The 22,727-nt window shown below is 26.6% G+C and overlaps 6 protein-coding genes across 12 annotated transcripts; 3 read left to right on the forward strand and 3 right to left on the reverse strand.

Moving 5' to 3' along the window:
- On the reverse strand, window positions 1–2,359 carry LOC124955879 (WD repeat-containing protein 74). Its single transcript, XM_047510962.1, has 8 exons — window positions 2,191–2,359; window positions 1,946–2,093; window positions 1,772–1,867; window positions 1,373–1,679; window positions 1,202–1,299; window positions 929–1,130; window positions 554–841; window positions 1–447 (listed from the first exon to the last, which is right to left on the reverse strand). Exons 1-8 carry the CDS (start codon window positions 2,246–2,248, stop codon window positions 352–354), a joined length of 1,293 nt encoding a protein of 430 aa, XP_047366918.1. The 5' UTR covers window positions 2,249–2,359; the 3' UTR covers window positions 1–351.
- A 220-nt stretch (window positions 2,360–2,579) lies between these two features.
- On the forward strand, window positions 2,580–4,265 carry LOC124955884 (60S ribosomal protein L21). Its single transcript, XM_047510971.1, has 2 exons — window positions 2,580–2,727; window positions 3,127–4,265. Exon 2 carries the CDS (start codon window positions 3,136–3,138, stop codon window positions 3,613–3,615), a length of 480 nt encoding a protein of 159 aa, XP_047366927.1. The 5' UTR covers window positions 2,580–2,727; window positions 3,127–3,135; the 3' UTR covers window positions 3,616–4,265.
- LOC124955881 (ubiquitin carboxyl-terminal hydrolase 46) lies at window positions 3,707–6,564 on the reverse strand. 4 transcript variants are annotated; one of them, XM_047510968.1, is made up of 9 exons: window positions 6,405–6,563; window positions 5,975–6,246; window positions 5,569–5,649; window positions 5,262–5,478; window positions 5,107–5,187; window positions 4,751–5,040; window positions 4,508–4,645; window positions 4,278–4,421; window positions 3,707–4,144 (listed from the first exon to the last, which is right to left on the reverse strand). In XM_047510968.1, the coding sequence occupies exons 2-9, from the start codon at window positions 5,975–5,977 to the stop codon at window positions 4,037–4,039; spliced, it is 1,062 nt and encodes a 353-aa protein (XP_047366924.1). In that variant the 5' UTR covers window positions 5,978–6,246; window positions 6,405–6,563; the 3' UTR covers window positions 3,707–4,036. The 4 variants fall into 4 exon arrangements, with proteins under 4 accessions (XP_047366924.1, XP_047366921.1, XP_047366922.1 ...); XM_047510965.1 differs by having other exon boundaries at window positions 4,751–5,187; window positions 6,405–6,564; XM_047510966.1 differs by having other exon boundaries at window positions 4,751–5,187; window positions 6,399–6,545.
- LOC124955880 (WW domain-containing oxidoreductase-like) lies at window positions 6,159–9,162 on the forward strand. 2 transcript variants are annotated; one of them, XM_047510963.1, is made up of 8 exons: window positions 6,159–6,334; window positions 6,527–6,716; window positions 6,863–6,927; window positions 7,015–7,251; window positions 7,348–7,543; window positions 7,616–7,801; window positions 7,893–8,148; window positions 8,228–9,162. In XM_047510963.1, exons 2-8 carry the CDS (start codon window positions 6,622–6,624, stop codon window positions 8,435–8,437), a joined length of 1,245 nt encoding a protein of 414 aa, XP_047366919.1. In that variant the 5' UTR covers window positions 6,159–6,334; window positions 6,527–6,621; the 3' UTR covers window positions 8,438–9,162. The 2 variants fall into 2 exon arrangements, with proteins under 2 accessions (XP_047366919.1, XP_047366920.1); XM_047510964.1 differs by having other exon boundaries at window positions 6,531–6,716.
- LOC124955883 (39S ribosomal protein L15, mitochondrial) lies at window positions 8,458–10,110 on the reverse strand. The gene is made up of 5 exons (XM_047510969.1): window positions 9,867–10,110; window positions 9,461–9,615; window positions 9,199–9,364; window positions 8,977–9,136; window positions 8,458–8,854 (listed from the first exon to the last, which is right to left on the reverse strand). Exons 1-5 carry the CDS (start codon window positions 9,963–9,965, stop codon window positions 8,553–8,555), a joined length of 882 nt encoding a protein of 293 aa, XP_047366925.1. The 5' UTR covers window positions 9,966–10,110; the 3' UTR covers window positions 8,458–8,552.
- Window positions 10,111–11,977: 1,867 nt separating this feature from the next.
- Window positions 11,978–22,709, forward strand: LOC124955885 (CD109 antigen-like). Of its 3 annotated transcripts, XM_047510973.1 has the most exons (27): window positions 11,978–12,205; window positions 13,632–13,717; window positions 14,396–14,588; window positions 14,672–14,896; window positions 14,977–15,227; window positions 15,347–15,505; window positions 15,618–15,789; window positions 15,855–16,040; window positions 16,127–16,362; window positions 16,440–16,560; window positions 16,645–16,788; window positions 16,909–17,028; window positions 17,168–17,222; window positions 18,189–18,411; window positions 18,803–18,920; window positions 19,056–19,242; window positions 19,324–19,484; window positions 19,615–19,753; window positions 19,849–19,967; window positions 20,042–20,181; window positions 20,256–20,475; window positions 20,558–20,935; window positions 21,023–21,172; window positions 21,288–21,463; window positions 21,556–21,727; window positions 21,815–21,917; window positions 22,058–22,709. In XM_047510973.1, exons 2-27 carry the CDS (start codon window positions 13,653–13,655, stop codon window positions 22,261–22,263), a joined length of 4,419 nt encoding a protein of 1,472 aa, XP_047366929.1. In that variant the 5' UTR covers window positions 11,978–12,205; window positions 13,632–13,652; the 3' UTR covers window positions 22,264–22,709. The 3 variants fall into 3 exon arrangements, with proteins under 3 accessions (XP_047366929.1, XP_047366928.1, XP_047366930.1); XM_047510972.1 differs by lacking the exons at window positions 11,978–12,205; window positions 13,632–13,717 and adding an exon at window positions 13,921–14,139; XM_047510974.1 differs by lacking the exons at window positions 11,978–12,205; window positions 13,632–13,717; window positions 18,189–18,411 and adding exons at window positions 13,924–14,139; window positions 17,464–17,614.
- The last annotated feature ends 18 nt before the right edge of the window (window positions 22,710–22,727 follow it).

Raw genomic sequence — 22,727 nt, forward strand, 5'->3', positions numbered from 1 at the left:
TTGCGAAAACCAAAATATAATTTATTGAGGTATTAATAATGAATTGTATGATACACAAACTTGTGTTGTAGTTAGTTCACGTGATCGCATCTTAATATTATGTACCCTGAGCAAAGTGATTAGCGCATGATCCTTGGCTCTCTCACATATGTAACTTATAAATGCAGAAAGTGCTCAGCGATAGAATACACTATGATATATATATAATAATATATCGTTTATTTTATTCTGATCTATATTTCCAATCCTCGTAAGAAGGTATAAAGAAAAATTAAACGTATGTATAATGTATGAAAGTGCATTTAGGTTCATTGAATTTTATATATACACTATTTGTTACAACATTAATGACTAATTATTGGATATTAACTTTTTTCTTTTCTTAATTTTCTTACTTTTTACAATAATATTTGAAGGTTCCAGCATCATAGATGTTTTTGATTCTTCCTATAAATAGATATTAAAAAGTAAAATGTATAAGAACTTTCAGAAACATTTGTATAAATAATAGTGTTAAACATAATAGCATATATATTAATAGAAAATTACATACAGAATGATCAACCAAAGAAGCACTTTTAGTACATTTCTTTCTTTTATAACACAAATTTGTTTTTTTATGTTTCGATGTTATAACTTCCATTTTATCAAATAACTCTTCATATTCTGCATCATCATTTGTATCCTTTAATTTATTATCTATATACATAACTTCGTTATCATTATTATTACTAATACTAATACTATTGTTATCTGGAACTTTTTCAGGATTATCAATCTGTGTTTCTATAGAGAATGTTGATCTCAATATTAAACACGTTAATTTTGAAGTCAGATAAACCTACATAAACGTGAAGAAGAAACAAAATAATATTTTATATACAGTAATATATATATGCATAATATTTATTTACATTTATAAAATTACCTTTTTGATCATTTCTCTTGTATTAATATTATGAACTCTTAAATGTCTATCTAAAGAAGTGCTAACTACATATGGTCCCATTTTACTAGAAGCTAATCCAGTTATGCTACCAACTAGACCCTTATATGTATGCAATATTTTTCCAGGTTTACGTAAATCAATCAGTTTCATCATACCTTTACCTGAACCTACCATAACTTGCCTATAATAACATTTATATTATGCTATTATAATAATATTTTTATGATATGAATGTATGAAAAAAATTCTTACATTTCCTTACAAGGTACAGTCACAGCAGTCAAGGGTTCATCTTTTATTTCTATATTTATCATTGGTCTTCTTTGTACATTAGTATCATACAAACGTACCTAAAATAATTTAAAAATTTATTTAAATATTTAATTTGGAATGAAAAATACTCTTAGAAAATAAAAGCCATACATATCCGAATCTGCTAACAGTAACTATTTTATGTGAGTCTTGAAGAAAAGCTATATCTGAAATCCAAATTGGTACTCTCAAATTTAAAAAATCATGTGGTATATTCTTTTCACTAAAAATTTGTTTTTGCTTCTCTAAATCAAACAATTTTAATCCATTTTCTTTGCCACCAGTAGCTATTATCTTCTTGTTTACATTAGAATGACACATTCTATATAAATTACTACCAGCATTTAATATAACTTGGTCTTGATCATTAAATTTCCATAATTTTATCTCGCCAGAATGAACTGCAGTCAAAATTGCCCTAATATGTGTTTAATGTTGTTCAATAATTAAAAGTTTGTATTTATAAAAAATAGTAGCATAATGTGTACTAAAATAATCATAATGATTTACCCATCATAACGTGATATGCCATTTATACTTCCTTGGCCAATATCGCAAACAAATGTATTTGTAAATGACATATCTTCAGTATCATAAATGCTGACGCTATAAAATGTTAAATATGTTTGGTATCAGTTACAAATGGAATAATCTTTGATCATAACTATATAATATAAATAAAACCTTCTTGTTTCCTTTGTACCATAAGCTATGAGTATTTCTCGTTCTTCGTCATCACCCCAGCTTGCTGTGGTAATCTCATCATTATACCCAATCGATATAAAACTCTTTAAATTCTTTTGTACACATTCTTTTTGTCCAATTTTGATTCCTATAATTAATTTATTTTATATTTAAAAATTATTTACTTGAAAAAAATAAATTTTTATTTGATTATAAGACATGCATGTCTTTATAAGTATGTTAACCTTTAAAAAATCCTGATTTACCACCCACGAAAACATCAAAATCATTTTTGAAATTCATTGTTAAATATTAATTACTATACAATATTATAAATTATTTTGAAGAAATTATGTACCATGAGAGAACCACCACGTGAAAATTTATACATGGTGCGAACTGACATACAAGGTGGCCAAACTTTTAAATAAATATATACGAAATAATATGAAATTTTTAGCATTTTTGTATTGTTAGCATTGTATAAATATTTTTATTGTTTTCAATTCAGCCTCCAATAATTTAAGAGTTATGATTGGTCAAAAAGAAAACTCTACATGTCTTAACCAATCCACTTTTAGTAACGATACAGGAGCGATATAATTCGAGAGTTGTGATTGGTCAGAAAGGAAGTGCTTTACTTTCAGCCAATCAAATTTACTGGTTGAAGGTGCCATTGAACAGAGAAAATATTAGACGCAATATATATGCCATCTTAGAATAAAAATTCAGCGAGGTTCTTTCTTTTCCGACGAGCTACGCTATCATTTTTGTTCATAGAGGTTAGTATTAGAAAATAATCGTTTAATATTCTAGTTATATCAATGTACTGATAGAATTTATACAAAGTGTAAAATATCTTTGCCTTTGCGTATTACATCGTACGTATTTTTATTAGAAATATTGAAATTCAGATAATGTCGAAAATGACCACGTGTATTTTGACGAAACTTGATGTACCGACAGTGAAAATTCTAAAAGAACTTTTAATTTAATAATTTTACCGTTTCGTTTTTTACATATCAATCAATTCTTTTAATTTTTTATGATGCTTCGTATGAAAGAAGGATTTGGTCATATGAAAAATGCTATGTTGTATATAAGACAGCTGTTTTCTTTACTTCACAATAAGATATTGTCTTGTTCAATTGAATCTATTTATATAAGATATTTTTTTTCAGTCTTAAAATATGACCAACTCCAAAGGTTATCGTCGTGGTACAAGGGATTTGTTTTCCCGAAAATTCCGCAAACATGGAACTATTCCTCTGTCCACGTACATGAAAGTGTACAAAGTTGGTGATATAGTTGACATCAAGGGCAATGGAGCTGTTCAAAAAGGAATGCCATATAAGGTTTATCACGGGAAGACTGGACGTGTATTTAATGTCACACCTCATGCTCTTGGAGTTATTGTTAACAAAAGGGTGCGTGGACGCATCATTGCAAAACGTATTAATGTGCGCATTGAACATCTTACTCACTCAAAGTGCAGAGAAGATTTCTTAAAACGCGTGAAAGAAAATGAAAGGCTTAGGAAAGAAGCAAAAGAAAATAAAGTTCAAGTTCAACTTAAAAGACAGCCTGCTGAACCATCTAAAGCTCATATTGTATCAGGACGTGAGGCACCTATATTACTTGCACCTATTCCTTATGAATTTATTGCTTAAAGCTGCAATAAATATGTTTTAAAATATAAATTATCTTTATTGCTTAATGCCCTTAGATATATAAATCAGGAATTTAATTAATAAGAATTAATATTTATAGTCATAAAGTTCTTTAATTCTCACTTATATCTTATATAAGATTAGATAATACTTCTTTTCAGATAACATAGTATAATAACATTCATATAACAAATAATAAACAATTGTTTTTTTACGTAGGAAACCAATTCCCAGATTAATAGTTTAGCATTGGCATTTTTTTAATAAAAAAGAAAAAAGATTCATATACATATTAATTTTTAGAAATAAAATCTCTCAACTGTACAGTTAAAATGTGTAGAAATTAATTTAGAGAATTACATTAATTTTAAATGATAATGACTATACTTAACATAACTTCTTTTGTTATGTTGAATGGTTTTTAACTACAATCTCTCGATTGATAAAACAAAATATATCCAGTTTCTGAACTCTTCTGTATATCTGAGGTGAGCCCATAGAAATCCTCTATAGTTGATGCATCAATTTTCTAAAAAATATGATTAAGTTAAATTAAATATATTCATAGCTAAAATAATAAATGTATATACTTTATTTCTTATGAGAATATATCTTCTAAGGGTATTTAAAATATATAATTTTTGTATAAATATGTATCTTACATCAACCATGTCATCGTCGAAAAGCAACCAAAATCCATGACTCTTTACTATAGAAATATAATGACCTCTGTTAGGGCCACTTCCGCAATGTATCACAACTGCAACTAAATCATACAAGCGATCAGGGTTGACAGCATCATCACTCTGCAATTAAAAATTTTGTTTTTATAAATATTTACAAAAAAGAAAAAATCAAGTAATATGCACAACAAATTCTTCATGATATTTACAGTATTAAAAAGCCGCAATTCCAATGGAAAAACTACCCTGTGAGATACTTTGATGTGTCGATTATATTGTTCCACGTATTTAAATCTTTTTAAATGTAATGCTAAGATCATTGGAAGTTTCTTAACTCTCATTCGTTTCTAAAATACAATATAACAGATAACATATTAATTTCGCTTATTAATTTTAATCGATATTATCTAATTTTATATAAAACTTGAATGAAAAACAAGATAAAAGTATACCTGAGCTTCCTGATAGCTACTACAATGATCACATTTAAATTTATTATCACTACAAAGAGTTTCAGTATTAGAGAAACAACGCAGGCAGTATGTTATTGAGGTGTTTTGGTCTACATCAACTTGCAGATCAAAAAAATCCTCATCTTTGCTAGAAACAGTCTCACAATTAAGGCAGCGTGTTTCCGAAGTCAATATTCCTTGAAATATCTCATGGACCCATGTTGGTTCTGGTGGAGACCCAGCATCACCTGCACCTTTTCCACCTGTCTGTTTGGTTTGACTTCTTTCTGCTAAAATAACAAATAACAAACATATTACATAAACAAAAAGAAGAAACTTATAATTAAAGTACTTACCCAGAATAATTTCATTTATATGATTAATAAGAAAGTTTAAAAACTCGTGTGCATCTTGTTGCATATAATTATCAAATTCCTCTGTAAAGGTAAGATTATCTTTAATAAACCAAATTAAATTAATTAAATCAAATCAAAAGAAAAATATAACAAACCTTTTTCTTTCCTTAATCTAGCAATAAACTTTTTAGGAGCAATGGAACCAACTTTTTTCTTTTGTGTAGCAATATTATGAAACAAATCAGCTAAACATGTTAATAATGTTTCCTTGGTTCTCTTGTTTCTAGCTTTGTATTCTAATACTTTCTCTCTAAATGGCCTACAGAAATATAGAGCTTGCAATACTGAATTGCTGTAACAAGTATTACCAAACTAGAAAAAAGAAAGAAATAATTTATAATTAATTGATAATAACAAATATATTGTAAACAATGTTTGATTATTACATTTACTTCTACTTACATTGACTAAACCAAAATAATGTTCATTTGGTGGAAACTGATCAGAGCCGATATCTCTTTCTAATTGTGATATGTTTGCACCCTGTAACAACAGTATTTTAAATAAATATCAATAAATAAGTAATACAAAGATAGAAATAATAAGAATGTAATAGATAATGTATTAAGAAATAGATGAACAACTAATATGAAAAATAAGTTCATCTGTCATTGACTTTCAAAATATTTATATCAAAATTTATAACAAGAAAATTTACATAATACAGTATATAAATAAAATTAAGTGACATGAATAGAACAATAATTAGATCACAAATGTAAATAAGATTGTATAAAGATTAAGAAAAAAATATTACTATCAGTTACAAATGTATATAGTTCTGCACTGATATTAAATAGACACTTACCATTTTATGATTTTATAGCCCCAACTGTATATCGAATGTTTAACATAAAATTCATCAACGATATAAACTCCATCTTAATGTGACCTAATGATTCATTACCTAAAATCCTTGACTAAAGTAAGTCAATAAAGTTATCACAATCGTATACTCAAATGTTTCTTCTAAGAAAAGGCTAAGTTGCGCATATACTTTAGCATATATATCTACATGCGCAAGAGAAGCTCCCTTCGAAGAGAGAGAGAAATAAATACGTGATTGGCGTCTTAAATTTCCTGTTAGAGAAAAGAAATTTAAAATAGAATAACTTTGTTACGTTTGACCGTTCGACATATGCAAATGACTTCAATTGCATATTTACGCGTAAGTTATTAATTCGCATAATTCTAATTTATAATCATTAATATTAATTGAAATTTCAACACACTCAAACCTTTGATTTAGAAAATTTCATTGTTATTTATTACATAATAAATTGATTTTGTTAAATTTATACTTCAATATAACAGAACTCATCCAAATATCAGTATTAATGATCGAATATTTTCTGATCAGATAGCATATAGTAAATATGGCGGCTAGTAAGTTTACATCTCAAACTAGAAATTTCCCTAGCATAATAATGAAGTAGCTTAATTTGCAAGATAAACATGGTGAATGTCCTAAATGATTCCGATAGCGAGGATGAATTACCTCCTGGATGGGAGGAAAGGGCTACTGTAGATGGGAATGTTTATTACGTAAAGTAAATGTTCATTTGATAATAATTAAGTTAATTTCTCTATAATAAAGTTATAATAGTTAATCTTTTAATTTCATATATTTATTTATAAGTTTTTATTTATTTTTTATTTATTATTTTATTTGAAATGTTTGATCTTTATTTTATAGTCACTATACAAAAGGTACACAATGGACCCATCCTAGAACTGGGCGTAAGAAAATTGTTGAAGGAGGTATTGTTATAGAAACAATTATATATATATTTAAATTTTTTTATTTTAATTAAATAATTAACATAAAGTATCATGACTTTTTCTTAGAATTACCATCTGGTTGGGAGAAATGTATATCTGATGATGGTAAAGTTCTCTTTGTCGATCACATGAATCGTACTACTACTTACACTGATCCCAGGCTGGCTTTTGCCACAGAATATAGAGAAATTTCACAACCAGTACGGCAAAGGTTTGATGGAAGTAGTACAGCCCTTTCAGTTTTACATGGTAGAGATTTACGTGGTAAATTAGCACTTGTCACTGGTGCTAATACTGGAATAGGTATTTGATATATATATATATATATATATATATATTTATTTATTTATTATTTTAATTTTATTTATATGTAAAACATAAAACATTCATTGATTTTAGGTTTCGAAACAGCTAGGTCATTAGCTTTACATGGTTGTTATGTTATACTTGCTTGTAGAAATTTAAAAACAGGTGAAGAGGCAGTGAAAAAAATAAGACAAGAAAAAGAAAATGTAAATTGTGAAGTATTAGAATTAGATTTAACATTGTTACAAAGTGTACGTAATGCTGCAGAAAAGTTTAAACAAAAATATAGGTAATTTTAGAAAAATAAATATTTATATATAAATTTCTTTATATTATTTTAACAAATATAACATTTTTTTAGGACTCTTCATATTTTAATATTGAATGCTGGTGTTTTTGCGATTCCATATGAACTTACAAAAGATGGTTATGAAACAACATTCCAAGTAAATCATCTTTCACATTTTTATTTTACACTTTTATTGGAGCATCCAATACGCAGTTGTCATAATGCAAGAATAATATTTGTTTCCAGTGAATCGCATAGGTAATTTTAATGTATTAAATTCATTATAATCTTTTTATAAAAAGTATTATTTTTATAATATATAATTTAAAAAGTTGTTATTACTCCATAGATTTTCTTCTATACAACATGTAGAAGATATTCATCTTTTAACTTTATCACCACCTAGATATCATTATTGGCCAATGGGTGCATACAATGATTCAAAACTTTGTAATATATTATTTGCACAAGAATTATCTAAACGATGGCCTGCAGTAAGTGTATTTAGTTGTCATCCTGGCAATATGGTTTCTTCATCTTTACCTCGTTATTCGTGGATTTTCCGAATATTATATGCCATAGTGAGACCCTTCACCAAATCATTGGTACATTTCAAATTTTTTGTTAAATTAGAACATTTTTAATAAAAAATATTAATTCTATTATTTTTCTCTTTTATTTTAGCAACAAGCAGCAAGCACAACAATTTTTTGTGCAACTGCACCAGAATTAGAAGGAGCAACAGGACTTTATTTTAATAATTGTTATCGTTGTGATCCCTCAAATTTTGCAGTAGATTCTGCATTAGCAAGTAGATTATGGTCTGTTTCTCAAGATATGATCATAAATGTTATGAAAAAAGATAAACTTTGGCAAGAATTAGCTTTAAAATAATTTGATAAAGTATTCCATAATATCATATATTTTTATTTTATTCATATCATATATTTTAAATAATTTAATATAAGATTACACATTTTTTATATTTATTAAAAACATATACAATATTTTAACTAGCATAAAATTCTTTCAAATATTCTGCCTTTGGTTTGAGAATTGTTTTATCTACAAGACTTATAACCCAACCTGGTTCAAGGCCATAAAATAACTGTCGTGGGTCTTTACGCTCTGTTAGCATTTCATAGTCAGGATCATCTTCAATTTTTGGAAGTATATAACCATATTTTTGTGATAATATTAAACGTTCTTGAGAAATTTTTTCAGGATCTGCCAAATATCCTCTTGATGCAGCACTTGAATAATATTCTAAGCAATCTGCAGGTGGTAATAATCTACGGGGTATTGGATCACCTAAATCACAAATATTTCATTAATAAACATATTAAAATAATATAAGTACAAAAAAATGTGTTTGATTTTTATATATTAACTATATCGCCAAGATATAATTAAATAAACAAGAATAACTATACCTCTACGAAGAAATTGTTCGGTATCATTTAAAGCAAACAAGCAATTTGTATCATAATAGGCTGTAGTAATAACACCACCATTTCTTTCAATTGCAGCGATCACTGGTTCACTTGCCCATTGTACTTCTATGTTAACTTTTGCTTTGAATAAATCTGCGCCCTTAAAAGATGCTTTTTAATATCAAATGGTAATAATTCTATCTTAAATAAAAATTTGATTACCTCATCTGTTAAATGAACTCCAGCATGTTTCCAATTAATATGGAAGTTATATAATCCTGTATTTATTATAGTTGCAAGATCAATTGGTTTACTTATATCTATCCTATTTGTATCTATAAACATTTGTAGCTGATGTAAAGAAAGTGGTGGATACTGTCTTCTTAAGCTGTAATGGATAAACGCATGGCACAAATTGCTTTAAATATGTAATCAGAATAAAAGTAATCTAAAATATTCCTATAATAAGAAACGTTATATTTACTGATGTCCTTTATAATATGGTTCGTATTGAAATCTAAGATAAAACGGGTTGTTTCCAGTTTCATATCCAGGTCTCATATAATTTTGTCTTTGACCAGAACCTTTATTTCCTGCGCCGTGTTTATCTCCTCCGTGTTGACCTCTACCTCTTCTTGCCTAATTTTATAACACAAAAATGAAACTATCTTTAAATTCTATTAATTACATATAAAACTGTATTTTCAATGAAAGTTTTTCAAAATTAATAGAATATAACAATTAGAGGTTATATATGTTTCTAATTGATTTTTAACATATATCTAATTTTAATAATAACATAACAATATTCAAAAATCTTAATTTGATTTAAGAATATGTCTAATGAATCTAATACATGCATAAGTACTAAATTAAAAAAAATTTCTTACAGTCATTTTTGCACCAGGGTTAGGTCGAAGATTTGACAGTACTACTCGAGGTAAAGTTCTTAACATGGATAATGCTAAATCTCTACCATTTTTTGCCATTTTTGATTTAGCAAATTGTTTCTTTGTAATTATTATTATATAGAGTGAATTTAAAAAATATAGTATCAAAACTATGTTTTACACGCCTCCTAGATGTTGTTTGTATATTCCTTATGGTGGGGATACTCCCTCCATTTTGTACTGATTATCATATATTTAATATAAAGGTATATATATATGTATGCATATATTACAGGATTTCTATGTGTAATTTGGAAAGAATAAATATTGTTAATAAGTACAGTATATAAGTACATAGTTTAAATAATAACATTAGAAAAAATATTGAAATAGTATAAAGATATAATTTCCACACACACACACACGCGTACACATACACACACATACAATGTTAATGTATTTTATAATACGTACATTATATTTTATAATGTATTTTTATAATGTAATGTTTAAAGATTATTTAGCAAAAACCAATACTGATTTCGTTGAAGAAAATGATTTTTTTGATTTTTATAATTAATTTAGAATTTATTAATATAAAAAAAATATTTTCCTTTAGCGGACTCGATCTGCTGTCATTCGAGTTATGTCTAAAGTTTTTGAATCAAACCACCCAAACGAGGCAGGATCGAATCCCGCTCGGATATTTTTCGAAATAAAATTTTTTTTCTCCCGCCGAAATTCAAATCCGAATTGTCAAATCTGTAGCCAAGATGCTAACAGTGTCACCACTTCACCCATTAAAAATTTTATTCTTACAGGATAACAACTTATTAAAAACCAAACTTGGAGAAATAACAAAACAGATGGAAAAGAAAATACGATTACATGAGAAGAGGATAATCTCACTATATATAAAATTTATAATAAATATATAAAGAAAATATATACATAATACATACATAATACATAAACATTAAGAAAAGTAGATGAAACTTCTTTTCTTATTTATTTTTTATCGACAGTTCGATTCTATATAAAGAGAACATCAAAGAGAAAGGGAAGCCATTTTTCTTCAATGCTATTTTTCTCTTAATTCTTTAATATTCACTAACAGATTAGTAAAACAGTAAGTGTATGTGTGCGTATATATATACTTGTAAATGTGTAATGTAATTATAAAGATAATATTCATTGACTTTACATGTAGAATTAGGTAAAGAAAATTAGTTTACTTGTTTAAAGAAATATGACTGACAATATTATATTATTGGATTATTATTGCTATAGTTAAAAAAAAAAATATATATATATATATATACATAGAAATAAATTTTATATATATATATATATATATATATATATATATATATATAATTTGATAAAAATTCAAATACATTCGAATAAACCTAGTGATCCGATTACAATGTAGTATGTACACGCATTAAAGTCTCTGTAAATAATTCTTTCACGTCATATATTGTATTCTATTTTATATTGTATTTATATCTTTTATACAATCAATTACAAAACAATCGGTCTCTTTACAAGCGGGTAGCATGTTCAATTATAATCGACAATTAGAAAATATGTAAATAATTGATAGTATTATTTTCTTTCTAGATAATTGGTTTGATCACGTTCTCCTCGCATATAACGAAGATGAAAAATAAAAAAAGAATTAATGAGAAGTCCATTGTCTTAACAAAAAAAAATTATGCTGGAGGATGACCTTCATTTATAAATGTAGACGGTTACTTCACCGGACAAAATATTTTTTGAAATTAATCGATGACGTAAGTTAGAAATTGAGCAAAGGTTGTCGTTGATAACGTTTGTCTTTCTTTTTAAAATAGAAATAGTATAAGAGGAAAACACAAGAAACTCAACTATGGTAAATCCAGTCGTTATTCCTCTAACGGTAAAGACGTGGCTACTGAAAGAGGAAGGAGTGAGAATATAGAGAGATAGATAGAGAGAGAAAGAGAGAGAGGGAGAGAGAAAGAGAGATTTATAGAAAAAAGAGAGAGAGAGAGAGATAGAGAAAGAGAAAGAAATGGAAGGGAAAGCCAGATCGTCCGGTTTCTTGCGTCCATGATTGGTAGTATCCATCAGTATACATTCGGCCGTCGTTTGAGACGGTAAGAGAAACGAATGACTTGAATAGGATTGTTGTCATTGCTCTGCAATATATCTTTATTTTTATCCTTAATTTTTTGCTTATCTTTTCAAGTTCAAGATATAATTGATATTATATTTAAAAAATCCAAAAGGAAATTTTAAAAATATCTTGGCACCTTTTAAAGGTGGCATTTTGAAACGCATTACATCGACGACTGGTGAGTCATTCTATTTATTTAACGAAATGACGTTGTCCTCCGAAAGGATTCATGGTTCAGCGCCGGGAATGATCTCGATGGTACAAACTAGGTCTTTGGAAGTGTTGCGTGAAGCTCTCTTGTCGCTGTAACCTGATTAAGCTTGAAGATTATATTTCTTTTTCTTTATCTTTTTCCAATTATTGCAATACGATATTTATAACGAGTTGATATAATTAAATGTTAATCTTTTTTAGTTTTGAGAGCAAAAAGATTTTATTATAGTGGACTATTTTTCAGCGGGAATTTTAAATATATTTCGTATTTTTATTATTATTTGTTCGTAATTCAAATAATATAATATCGTATTTACTTCATGATATAATTCTAATATTTAATTAATTAATGATTACGAAAATCATATTAAATTGGTGATTTATAAAAATCAAGCTTATTATCATTATTATTATGTTAGGTACTAATCAAACTTATTATCATTATTATTATGTTATTATGTTAGGAAATAATTTAAAGCAAATAGAAAACAGAATCGTAAAAAATTATCCAGGTAAAAAACAACGTATTTATAATTTATTCCAGTATATAAGCTCTCTCTCTCTTTCTTTCTCTCTCTCTCTGCTTTGTCTTTTTCTGTCTCTCTCTGTCTCTCTCTGTCTCTCTTTCTCTCTCTCTCTCTCTCTCTCTCTCTCTCTGTGTCTCTTTCTCTCTCTTTCTCTGTATGTATGTATGTGAAAGCGAATATTCTAAAATCTCTTGCTTGACACTAACGAAAGTGTCACACGATAGATAGCAATTTCTATTTTATTTTATTCCTTTTTAGCATTGCAAGATTTTTCACCTCGATTATAAAAGAATTATTTAAATTATTAATTATATTCAATATATAATAAACATTTTGTTTTTTAGGTTATACGAGCGAAAAAATATAATTTATAATTCCTAACATTTTTTAACGTCTAATCACCTGAATGTTGTGTTATTATCATTTTTTATGATCATTGTAATTTTATTTACAATAATCATAATTTTATAAATAAACAATTTATTGAATATTTTTATTATTAATACGTATAGAATAAAATTTGACTAAACTTTGTATATTCGACATATTTGTTAAAATTTATAAATGCAATATAATGAAATTTATTTTTGTACATGAAGATTATGCAATCATTCTTGGAAAAATTTAATCTCACAATAATAAGAATCAATTTAAAAAAGGAAAAACCCTCGTTTGACAAGTATTGTATTTATGAATATACGAATATATGTTATTACGTAATATATTGTGTATGCACACGATTATGATTAATTATCTTGAGTATGACATAATGAATAATTTTCTATACGAAAACGAATTGTACATAGATTAATATCTGCCATAATTGAAATTAATATAAACTATGAATTTTTATATATGTTTCAGATGTAAAATATTTCAATAATAATGGATTGGTTATGCTTATGCAGCTTTCTTCTTTTGGGAATAGTAAACAATGCATTAGCTGAATCGTACGTAATTAATGTTAATAGTATATTTATTTCTAGTTTAATGCATTTATTTATAAATAAAGTAAAAACTAGATAGTTTGAAAACGAATAATTTCAATGAATATTGGCGGGAATCCCCATCAGGCGCCATTGTTGATGTTTCATACGCAGTACTACGTTCGTGACTAATGTTTGTGTTGATTTTTATTTGATACAATCTAACGTCGTCACAAGAGTTTTATCTATCGAATATTGAGTATATTTTTTGTTATTGTTTTTTATTATTATTATGTTTTTGAGAATTAAATAATGTATACTAAATGGAATTCAAAATTAACCAATCTATTTGGTTTCTGTATTTATATTTTTATGGCGGTTTTTTCAACGTTTTGTATTTTTACTACTTTTTTCTATTTGGGTCCTCATAATCAGAAAGAGAAACTGTAAGTGAATATTTATAGTTTGATCAGTACTAAAGCAACAGGTTGTTAATGAAGTTTAATACTATAACTCCCTTCCCCCCCTCTCTCTTTCTCTCTCTTTATGTCTCTTTCTGTCTCTCTCTCTCTCTCTCTCTCTCTCTCTCTCTCTCTTTCTCTTTCTCTTTCTCTTTCTCTCTTTCTCTCTTTCTCTCTCTCTTTCTCTTTTCTCTCTCTTTTTCTTTATGCAAATACAATGTAAATATTTTATATTTTTAAGGTATTATGCTGTTATCGCACCAAGGATAGTACGTCCTGATTCTGAATACCATGTTACAGTAAGCACTGTTGGTGTTTCAACACCTTCAAGTGTGTATATAGAATTGTTTGGAAATCTTGACAATGGGGATCGTTTTAACATCTCCCAAACTGTTACAGTAGAACCATATTCTACAAGAATAGTGAAATTAGAGGTATATATAATAAAAAGTTATTTTTCAATATTATTTATATATAGTATTATTAGTTCTTTAATTTTTTATTTATATATTAACAGGTTGGAGATACTTCTCCAGGACGTTATACACTTTTCGCACGTGGTCTATCTGGCATAAAATTTGCTAATTCGACAGATATACAATATGTTCATAAGAGTTATTCTGTTTTCATACAAACAGATCGGGCAATATATAAGCCTGGTAATAAAATCATGTTCCGTTGTCTTATATTAGATTCCAGATTAAGACCAAGTCTTACACGTCAAGTAGATATTTATATCACAGTAAGTATATTTATTGACAAATGTAAATGATTCAATAAAAATATTGTACTAATAGAAATTATTACGGATAATTGTTATAGGATGGAGGTGGAAATCGTATTAAACAATGGCAACGTCCACAAATAACACATGGGATCTTTAGTAATGAACTTGAATTATCTATGTCTCCAGTCTTAGGTACTTGGAAGATTACAGTTAATATCAATGATCAAATGTTTGAAAAAGAATTTGAAGTTGCTGAGTATGTACTTCCTAAATTTGAAGTGACTATAGATGCACCCAAACATTCAACTTTTAAAGAATCAAAAATTACTGCTACAGTTCGTGCAAAGTAAGTAATAAACTATTGTAAATAATAATCAAAATAAATAAAAGAAAATTAAATATAAATTATATAACAATATAATCGAAATATATGTATGATAATATATGGTAATATATATTTTTTAGATATACTTATGGAAAACCTGTCAAAGGAGAAGCTACTATAACTGCTTATCCAAATATTTTTTCGGGAGTTATTCAACCAATTTTCCAACAACCCGTAAGAAAAGTTATGCCTATTGATGGAAAAGTTACTGTAGATTTTGATATTGTTACAGAGCTCAGGTATATTAAAGAAAAAAGTTAAAACTATTCAAATTAAATTTTATATTATGAAAAATATTTTCATATGCACACATATATATACATCTTTTTTTTATATTATTTGATAATACAGGCTTGTAGATGAGAATGAAAGACCTATCAGAATCGAAGCTACAGTTGAAGAAGAATTAACAGGTAGAAGGCAAAATGTTTCATTTGAGATAACATTGCATAAACATAAATATACTATGGAGTTAATAAAATCATCTGAATATTATAAACCAGGATTAAAATACACAGCATTTGTAAGTAAAATTTTTTATATTATATATATTAATTTATAAATAATATATATCATAATTATTTTCAGATTAAATTGGCCTATCATGATGGTGCCCCTGTTCAAGATACAAAAAATCCTGTTCTAATAGCTTATGGATACACTTATAATCAATCAGCTTTCTCTAATATTACACGTTTTCTAGATGAACATGGCATGATACAATTAGATTTTTATCCACCTAAAGATGATATTTCTGTTCCACTTAATATTGAGGTACGAAGATAATTAGTATATAAGCCATCTTTCAAATTAATAATTAATAATAATTAAAAAATTATTGATTTTAATTACTTTCTTAGGCACAATATTTAAATTTACATGAGTGGTTTTCCAGTACAAATCAAGTCATGTCAAATAGTAATGAATATATACAAGCCATTTTAAAAACCGAAAATCCTATGGTAAATCGCGACATTGAGATCGAAGTTAATTCCACAACTCCGCTTAAATATCTAAGTTACGAAGTGCTTGGTCGTGGTGATATTTTAGATGCAGGTTCTGTATATGGACAAGATAAACATAATATAAAATTTAAGTAAGTGAATATATAATATTCGTGTGCAAGCTTTTCTATATATAACTCATAAATTTATAATAATATATAAATGTTAGATTTTTGGCCACATATGTTATGGCACCTACAGCACATGTAATTGTATATTACATTCGAGATGATGGAGAAGTTATTGCAGATACATTAGATGTGGAACTCGAAGGAGCACTACAAAATTTTGTACGTGCATATATTATTTCATTATTAATGTATAATTATGATTCATAATATAATAATAAAATATTAATTTTTATTGGGATTAAGGTTGACATTAAAGTGATGCCAGAAGAAGTTGAGCCAGGGAAGGATGTCACTTTGACAATTTCTTCAAAACCAAATTCATATTTAGGAATATTAGGTGTGGATCAACGGTCTCTTCTTCTAAAATCAGGAAATGATATTTCTTATGTATGTAATATATGTTTAATAAACAATAAACTAAAATATGTACATGTATACATATTTAATATATTTTATAAAATTTTAATATATTTTAATACATTTTAATATATTTTAATATATTTATAGGAACAAGTGGAAAAAGAATTAAAATCATATGATTTGATTGAAGAATCTCCATATTCAAATTTCGACTTTCATCGTTCGTTCTGGAGACCTAGATCAGGTACAGCTGATGATGTATTTCAGGTAAATATCAGCTATAGTTCATATTTTATATTATACAATACTTTCCTCCATATATTTAAAATTTTGAAAAAAACTTTTAAATTTAATTATTAGATTATTATAATAATAATATATATTAACAATAAAATTTATTTATTAGAAAACTGGTGCTGCAATTCTTACAAATGGATATCTTTTTGAATATTTATCACCAAGTAAGTATATTTATTTATTTTACATAACTAAATCAAAAAATAATTTGTATGTTTATTTAACATAATTATATGTTACATTGGTATATATAATGTAGTATAATTAGATTATACATATTTTTAATTTAACTTGAATCAGTTATATTTATTATTATTCCTTAAATCTCTAGTGAGCTGAATATTTGTTATTATGCTTATTTATTACGTTAATCCTCATTATTTAACAATGCTTGTATGTGCATAGTATACTACAGAGCTAGCATGGCAGCACTGGATTTAAATGCTCCTGCTCCTGCTGTAAGCCCACGTTTCAACCAAGCTACAATTTCAACCAAGAAGGTCACTGTTCGTAAAAATTTCCCTGAAACTTGGCTTTGGGAAATGATTGATGCTGGGTAATTCCAATTAATTAATAAATTATGACACACTGTTTCTTTTCTTTAGTTTATAAAAATTTATAATTTTGCAATCTGCATAAATACTACTTCATTTCATTCATCCATAATAATCATAATAATTAGTTACAAATACTGCTAGTCTGCAAATATAAAATTGCTTTTTAATGCTTGGTGAGGATTTGTATTGCTTGTGCTAACTCATTAAATGAATTTTAGTTGTTGGGTTGCTATGGATGATTAAATAAAATTCTTTTTTATAACAAATATGTATATAACATGTTTTATATATGCATCAGTTTTGCAATTAAAAATATTGTTTCTAACAGATTTAATAATTTGTGAAAAAATATAATTTTTTTTATTTAAATTTACTGTTTTATAAAATGTCATAGAATAAAAATATAAAAGAAATATGTATTTTTTGTTTCTTTATATATATATATAGAATTTATGTATATTGACATTGAAATTATTTTACAGCCAATGACTAAATGTATTTCATATGAACATTATGTAACATTCCGTGTTATCTGTTATATAATCATCTTGAATACATATAGTTAAATTACAGGATACCCAGGAAATTGGGAAGGTAGGCTAGAAGGCTCATCTCATGGAGCGTCTACGCTTCGACCAGATCTTGGTCCGCCCGTAACGCTCAGATTAGCAACAAGGCCACCATTGGCAGGTCCTTATGCCTTCTCTCGCATCCCACCTCCCGTTTGGAATAAGCCCCGTGTATTCCTTATGCATGACATCTCAAACACCTGGCTTTTCACAAATTTCTCTTCAGGGTATTTATTTGTATCTTGTATATTTCTATGTATGTGCATGCTACATTTCACCTATATCAAACTTATAAACACATACATATTTTTCTGTAAATAATATTCTTTTATGTTATACACAGTAAATCTCGTCTTTATGTATATGTAAAGAATGCAGGATGAAAGGAAGTGAAGCTGCTTAAATTTATTTGTAGTGTTGTCTCTATCAATGTAATTAGAGCTATAGTTACTTATTAATTTTTCACACACATCAAAAAAGTTTACACAAATGTTTTATATAAATTATAACAATTTATAAGTCCTTGCATACAACATAACTTACCACAGATTATGTTGATATTTTAAATATTACATTTTTATAAAGGGAAAAATAACCAAAGGTTCTTTTAATTTTTAGGGTCAAAGGAGAAACAGAATTTCGACGTGTTGTACCAGACTCCATAACATCATGGGTGCTTACAGCATTCTCTTTAAGTGATGTACATGGATTAGGTCTCATTAAAGAACCAAGAAAGGTTATTATATTATATATAATATATACATATTATATATATATATATATATATATATATATATATATTCTGCTATATTATATTGTTAAAGGTAAAATAGTTTATTATATATAAATAATATGATAAATATGATTTTAGCTAAAAGTTTTTAGACCCTTCTTTATTTCTATGGATTTGCCTTATTCTGTAATAAGAGGAGAGATCGTAGCGATACAAATCGTAGTATTTAATTATATGAATAAAAATCTGGTATCTGATGTCCTATTAGAAAATACTGGACAATTTGAATTTGCAGAAATTTCAAACGAAGTTCACGATACACCAAGTAAATTTATTAATAAATTTTTGTTTATTTAATTATTTAAATAATAGTTATATATATTACAAATATATTTTCTTTATATAGAGTTAGAATTATATCGCAAGAAGAAAGTAGAAATTAAAGCTAATTCTGGTGCAAGTGTATCTTTTATGATTATTCCAAGAGAATTAGGGTATATAACAATCAAGGCTACAGCACATAGTGCATTAGCAGGGGATAGTGTCGAACACAAATTACTTGTAAAGGTAATTTTTTTTTTTTTATTAACAAATAAATAATTTAAATAATGCAATATATATATATATATATATATATATATATATATATATATATATGTACGTATATTCGTATAATATATTCTTCACATTTTTATAGGCTGAGGGTGAAACACAATATGTGAATAAGGCAGTATTTCTAGATTTAAGAAATACAAGAAGTATACAAACGAATATTACAATTGAGATGCCTAAAAATATAGTAGTAGATTCAGAACATATTGTAGTATCTGCAGTAGGTAATAATATTTATACATTTTTATATTTGTTATTTTAATTATTTATTAAGAACTTTTTTGTTATAATTATAAATTTTGAAATATTAATTTTTTAGGTGATATCTTGGGCCCTAGTATACCTAATTTAGCAAATTTGATTAAAATGCCATTTGGATGTGGAGAACAAAATATGTTGAATTTTGTGCCTAATATTGTTATATTAAATTATCTGAAGGTAATCTAATTAAATTTATAAATTTTCTTTTTCTTTAGTCTTCTGTGTATAACTTTGAAATAATTTATTTATAGAGCACAAATCAATTAAAACAAGCTATACAAGCTAAAGCATTGAAGTATTTAGAAATTGGTTATCAACAAGAATTGACATATAAACATGATGATGGATCATTCAGTGCATTCGGCATGTCTGATTCTAATGGAAGTACATGGTAAAATAGATAATTATTTTGGATTTACTGCAATATATGAAGATGGATTTTTATTCTCATTTTTTTTTGTTCAGGCTTACTGCATTTGTAGCTAAGTCATTTAGACAAGCAACAGAATATATAACTATCGATAACAAAGTAATAGACGAAGCTCTGCAATGGTTATCCAATAATCAAGCTGAAAATGGTAGTTTTCCTGAAGTAGGAAGAGTCAGTCATCGTGATATGCAAGGTGGAGCTGCAAAAGGCCTCGCATTAACTGCATTTACACTTATTGCCTTTCTTGAAAATCCAGTAAGTATATTTATATAAAATATGATATTATTTTCTTTTTTAATAAATATTAAAAAATAATAAAAAATATTTTTTACTTTAGAATGCAATAGAAAAATATAGAAATAATATAAATAGAGGTGTTGATTATATAGTCAGAAACATGGATGGATTAGACGATCCATATGCTTTAAGTATATGCACATACGTGTTAAATTTGGCAAAACATCCATACGAGACTAATGCATTTTATGTATTACAATCCAAAGCTCTGACAGAAGATGATATTAAATGGTGGAGTAAACCAATTGCAAAAGATGATAAAAATCCATGGCATTCTTTACCTAGTTCTGTAGATGTAGAAATGACATCTTATGCGTTACTTACGTACTTACGGAGGAATTTAGTTGCTGAATCTATACCCATAATGAAATGGTTGGTGAAACAAAGAAATTCAGAAGGTGGTTTTGCATCGACGCAAGTAAGTTTATATATATATATATATATTATTCGTAAAAAGAGAAAGAGATTGTTTAGTTTTTAACACAAGTATTTGTTTTAATTTTAGGATACTGTGATAGGTATATATGCGTTAGCACAATTAGGTGAAAAATTAATGGTAAAAGACAATTCTGTTTTTCTAACATTAGTCTATGAAGGAGGACAAAATCAATTGAATATAAATTCTCGTAATTCTATGATACTTCAAAAACAAATTGTAAGTTTTTAATTTATACAATATAATATCTATATATAAGAAAATATATAATTATATGTTTATTATATAACATATATATAATTATATATATATATATTATAATATAAATGTATAGCTTCCAAAAAAGACACGTTTCGTTAATATCACTGTCAATGGTAATGGATTCGCCATAGTTCAAGTATCATACGAATATAATTTAAACGTAACTGGTGCTTGGCCGCTATTTACTTTAGATCCTCAGGTAGATCGAAACTCTAATGCTAATCATTTGCAACTATCTATTTGTTCTGGGTATGTATCTATTTATATAAGTAAACTAAGGAAATTAAGTTTATATACACAAACTTTTGTTGTAAATAATATTGACATTTTATGTATAATAGATTTGTACCAACAAAGGAAGCTAATGAAAGTAACATGGCTGTTATGGAAATTAGTTTGCCATCAGGTTTTACAGTTGATAGGGATTCTCTACCTAGTCTTGAAGTATCGCAAAATGTTAAAAGAGTAGAAACTAAAAATGGCGATACAATGGTTGTTTTGTATTTTGATAAGGTTTGCATATTATTATACTTGGAAAAAAAATATACCTTATAATATCTCTTATCATTTTTATTATTAAAATATAATGCAATATTACAGATGGTTATTCATGAGTATTGTCCTACTGTATCTGCATATAGGACACATAAAGTAGCTAAACAAAAACCAGTACCTGTTTCTATATATGATTATTATGATTCATGTAAGTTTCATCTAAGTAAATTTTTATTATTATTATTATTATTATTATTATTATTATTATTATTATTATTATTATTATTATTATTATTATATACATACATTATTATTAACATATTAATATAATTCTTTTAAATATATTAGCGAGAAGAGCACGAGTTTTTTATGAACCACGAGTTGCATCACTTTGTGATATATGCGAGGATGAAGAATGTGAAAATGTTTGTCTCTCGCAACCTGATAAAAGGAAAGATAATGCTAGTGCATCTGTTGCTCCATCTTTCTGTATAGATGCATACGTGAAATTCTTGCTTGTTTTGTTTTCTGTTGCACTTTATAAATATTTGTAAATATAGATTTAGCGAGAACACATTTATACGTAATATTTACAAGTGACATAACATAAATGTATAAGTCAATGTTTCTTAAATTATATATTTGTTAAAAATATCCAGTGTTTTTTTGGATGGAAATATTTCTTTATTTCTTATTTTTTTTTATCTTCAGAATTTATATAGAAAAATCCAAAGAAATAAATATCATCTTATTTAATAAAGAAAACCATGACAATCAACTAAACTTACAAAGTTTGAGAAACATTGATATATATATTATATACTTTATATGTAAGTGCTGACCAAAGTACTTTTCAGATTTACAGAACTTGCAATTTTCAAATTGCAGAGATAATATCATCGTATAGACAAAGCAGAATAGTTAATGTAAGAAATTAATTTTTAATTCATTTAAAAATATATTGTAAAACATATTACTAAAGTTACTGTTATTAATATTATGCTACGTGTATATTTTT

Source organism: Vespa velutina, chromosome 19, assembly GCF_912470025.1.
Source record: "Vespa velutina chromosome 19, iVesVel2.1, whole genome shotgun sequence".
Lineage (NCBI taxonomy): Eukaryota > Metazoa > Arthropoda > Insecta > Hymenoptera > Vespidae > Vespa > Vespa velutina.

Coding starts and splice junctions, on each gene's coding strand:
- LOC124955879 (XM_047510962.1), bottom strand. CDS start 2,248: ATGAATTTCAAAAATGATTTTGATGTTTTCGTGGGTGGTAAATCAGGA. Junction 1,131..1,201: donor ACTGTACCTTGTAAGGAAAT/GTAAGAATTTTT, acceptor ATGTTATTATAG/GCAAGTTATGGTAGGTTCAG. Junction 842..928: donor CAAGAGAAATGATCAAAAAG/GTAATTTTATAA, acceptor ACGTTTATGTAG/GTTTATCTGACTTCAAAATT.
- LOC124955884 (XM_047510971.1), top strand. CDS start 3,136: ATGACCAACTCCAAAGGTTATCGTCGTGGTACAAGGGATTTGTTTTCC.
- LOC124955881 (XM_047510965.1), bottom strand. Junction 5,188..5,261: donor TAGATTAAGGAAAGAAAAAG/GTTTGTTATATT, acceptor TTACCTTTACAG/AGGAATTTGATAATTATATG. Junction 4,145..4,277: donor TCGACGATGACATGGTTGAT/GTAAGATACATA, acceptor CATATTTTTTAG/AAAATTGATGCATCAACTAT.
- LOC124955885 (XM_047510972.1), top strand. CDS start 14,006: ATGTATACTAAATGGAATTCAAAATTAACCAATCTATTTGGTTTCTGT. Junction 15,506..15,617: donor GATATTGTTACAGAGCTCAG/GTATATTAAAGA, acceptor TTGATAATACAG/GCTTGTAGATGAGAATGAAA. Junction 18,412..18,802: donor TTCACAAATTTCTCTTCAGG/GTATTTATTTGT, acceptor TTTAATTTTTAG/GGTCAAAGGAGAAACAGAAT.
- LOC124955883 (XM_047510969.1), bottom strand. CDS start 9,965: ATGGCAAAAAATGGTAGAGATTTAGCATTATCCATGTTAAGAACTTTA. Junction 9,616..9,866: donor ACCCTGGTGCAAAAATGACT/GTAAGAAATTTT, acceptor TTATAAAATTAG/GCAAGAAGAGGTAGAGGTCA. Junction 9,365..9,460: donor CCATATTATAAAGGACATCA/GTAAATATAACG, acceptor TATCCATTACAG/CTTAAGAAGACAGTATCCAC.
- LOC124955880 (XM_047510963.1), top strand. CDS start 6,622: ATGGTGAATGTCCTAAATGATTCCGATAGCGAGGATGAATTACCTCCT. Junction 7,252..7,347: donor TGGTGCTAATACTGGAATAG/GTATTTGATATA, acceptor CATTGATTTTAG/GTTTCGAAACAGCTAGGTCA. Junction 7,802..7,892: donor GTTTCCAGTGAATCGCATAG/GTAATTTTAATG, acceptor ATTACTCCATAG/ATTTTCTTCTATACAACATG.